The sequence below is a fragment of the Budorcas taxicolor genome, chromosome 16, assembly GCF_023091745.1.
Source record: "Budorcas taxicolor isolate Tak-1 chromosome 16, Takin1.1, whole genome shotgun sequence".
NCBI lineage: Eukaryota > Metazoa > Chordata > Mammalia > Artiodactyla > Bovidae > Budorcas > Budorcas taxicolor.
This window is the reverse complement of record NC_068925.1, coordinates 30,799,394-30,801,591: the sequence shown is the minus strand read 5'-3', so window position 1 is coordinate 30,801,591 and position 2,198 is coordinate 30,799,394. Positions and strand designations below refer to the sequence as shown.

The 2,198-nt window shown below is 36.7% G+C and overlaps 1 protein-coding gene across 1 annotated transcript; it reads left to right on the top strand.

The window, feature by feature from the left end:
* The first annotated feature begins 442 nt into the window (after window positions 1-442).
* On the top strand, window positions 443-927 carry LOC128061607 (40S ribosomal protein S25-like). The gene has a single exon (XM_052653986.1). The coding sequence runs from the start codon at window positions 495-497 to the stop codon at window positions 870-872; it is 378 nt and encodes a 125-aa protein (XP_052509946.1). The 5' UTR covers window positions 443-494; the 3' UTR covers window positions 873-927.
* The last annotated feature ends 1,271 nt before the right edge of the window (window positions 928-2,198 follow it).

The following is a 2,198-nucleotide window of genomic DNA, read 5'->3' as shown; positions in this document are numbered from 1 at the left end:
ACATCCATCGAGTCGGTGATGCCATCCAGCCATCTCATCCTCGGTCGTCCCCTTCTCCTCTTGCCCCCAATCCCTCCTAGCATCAGGGTCTTTTCCAATGAGTCAACTCTTCACATGAGGTGGCCAAAGTACTGGAGTTTCAGCTTTAGCATCATTCCTTCCAAAGAAATCCCAGGGCTGATCTCCTTCAGAATGGACTGGTTGGATCTCCTTGCAGTCCAAGGGACTCTCAAGAGTCTTCTCCAACACCACAGTTCAAAAGCATCAACTCTTCAGCGCTCAGCCTTCTTCACAGTCCAACTCTCACATCCATACATGACTACTGGAAAAACCATAGCCTTGACTAGACGGACATCATGTCTACCTTAAAAAATAATAAATTAACAAATCCAAATGTTGGCTCTCTGAAAAAGATTAATAAAGTTGACAACCTTGCTTTTTGTCCGACATCTTAGCGAGGTGGCAGTGGTTGCAGCTGCTCTCCGGGCTTCGCTATGCCGCCCAAGGACGACAAGAAGAAGAAAGATGCCGGAAAGTCGGTCAAGAAAGACAAAGATCCAGTGAACAAATCTGGGGGCAAGGCCAAAAAGAAGAAGTGGTCCAAAGGCAAAGTTCGGGACAAGCTCAATAACCTAGTCTTGTTTGACAAAGCAACATATGACAAACTCTGTAAAGAAATTCCCAACTATAAGCTTATAACTCCAGCTGTGGTCTCTGAGAGACTGAAGATTCGTGGTTCCCTGGCCAGAGCAGCCCTTCAGGAACTCCTTAGTAAAGGACTTATTAAACTGGTTTCAAAGCACAGAGCTCAAGTGATTTACACCAGAAACAACAAGGGTGGAGATGCCCCAGCTGCTGGTGAAGATGCATGAACAGGTCCCACCAGCTGTACATTTTGAAAAATAAAACTTTATTAAATCAAAAAAAAAAAATAAAGTTGACAACCCTAGGAAGACTGATTAAGAAGAAAAAAAGAGAAAGAAAACAAATTATCAGTATCAGCAATGAAAGAGAATCATCACAGATTCTACAGATGTTAAAAAGATAATGAATATTATAAATAATGACACTAAGTCTGACAACTTAGGTGGAATGAGACAATTTCTTGAAAAATCCAAATGATCAAAACTGACATGAAAATAAATACAAAAATTTAATGGTCCCTTTTTATAAATATTGTCTATTACAGATGTTGAATTTCTAATTAAAAGTCTCCCCATAAGCAAAATGTCAGAGCCAGATAGTTTCATTGGTAAATTCAATAAAACATTTAAGGAAAAAATAATAGTTTCAATCTTACATAAATCCTTTCAGAACACAAAGGAGGAGGGCAGAGTTTCCAATTTGATGACACCAGCAATAAACAATCTTGAAGCCAAAATATGACAGAGATGCTTTAAGAAAAGAAGATTACAGATCAATATCCGTCATGAATACGGATACATAAATCTTTAACAAAATGTTAGCAAATTTAATCCAGCAATGTATAAAAAGAACAATACGTCGAGTCAATGGGATTTATCCCATGAGTGCAATGTTGGTTTCATATTGGAAATCAACCAACATAATTTATTGTACCAACAGAATAAAGAAGAAAAACCATGTGACCACCTCAGTAGATGTATAGAAAAAGCATTTGAAAAAAAAGAAAAAATAAATGCAACACTCATTCATAATAAAAATCTCAGAAAACTAGGAACACAAGGGAATTTCTTCATTCTGATAAAAGTCACCTATGAAGAACCTGTAGCTAATATACATAATGATGAAATATTGAATGTTTTCTCCTAAGAAAAAGGCAAGAATGTTCTCACTTTTATTCAACATTGTACTAGAGCCATAATGATTGCAACCATGCAATAAAAGGCATAAAGATTGGGAAGGGAGAAGAAAAACTGTATTTACAGCTGACACAAACACATATAAAGCATCTACGAAACAACCACTGGAACTAATAAGTGAGTTTAGTAGGGTCACAGATTACTAGGTCAGTATGCAAAAGTTAAATGTATTACTATATACTCACAGCAAGCACATAAAAATGGAAATTTAAAAATCTCTTTTGAATAGCATCAAAAAACAAAAAAAAATTAGAGTTCTCAAAATGCATGTAGAACTCTACCATGAAAACGACCTGACAATCATGAAGAAATTTAAGGAAATCTAAACCAATGGAGAAAGACACCATGCTTACCTAC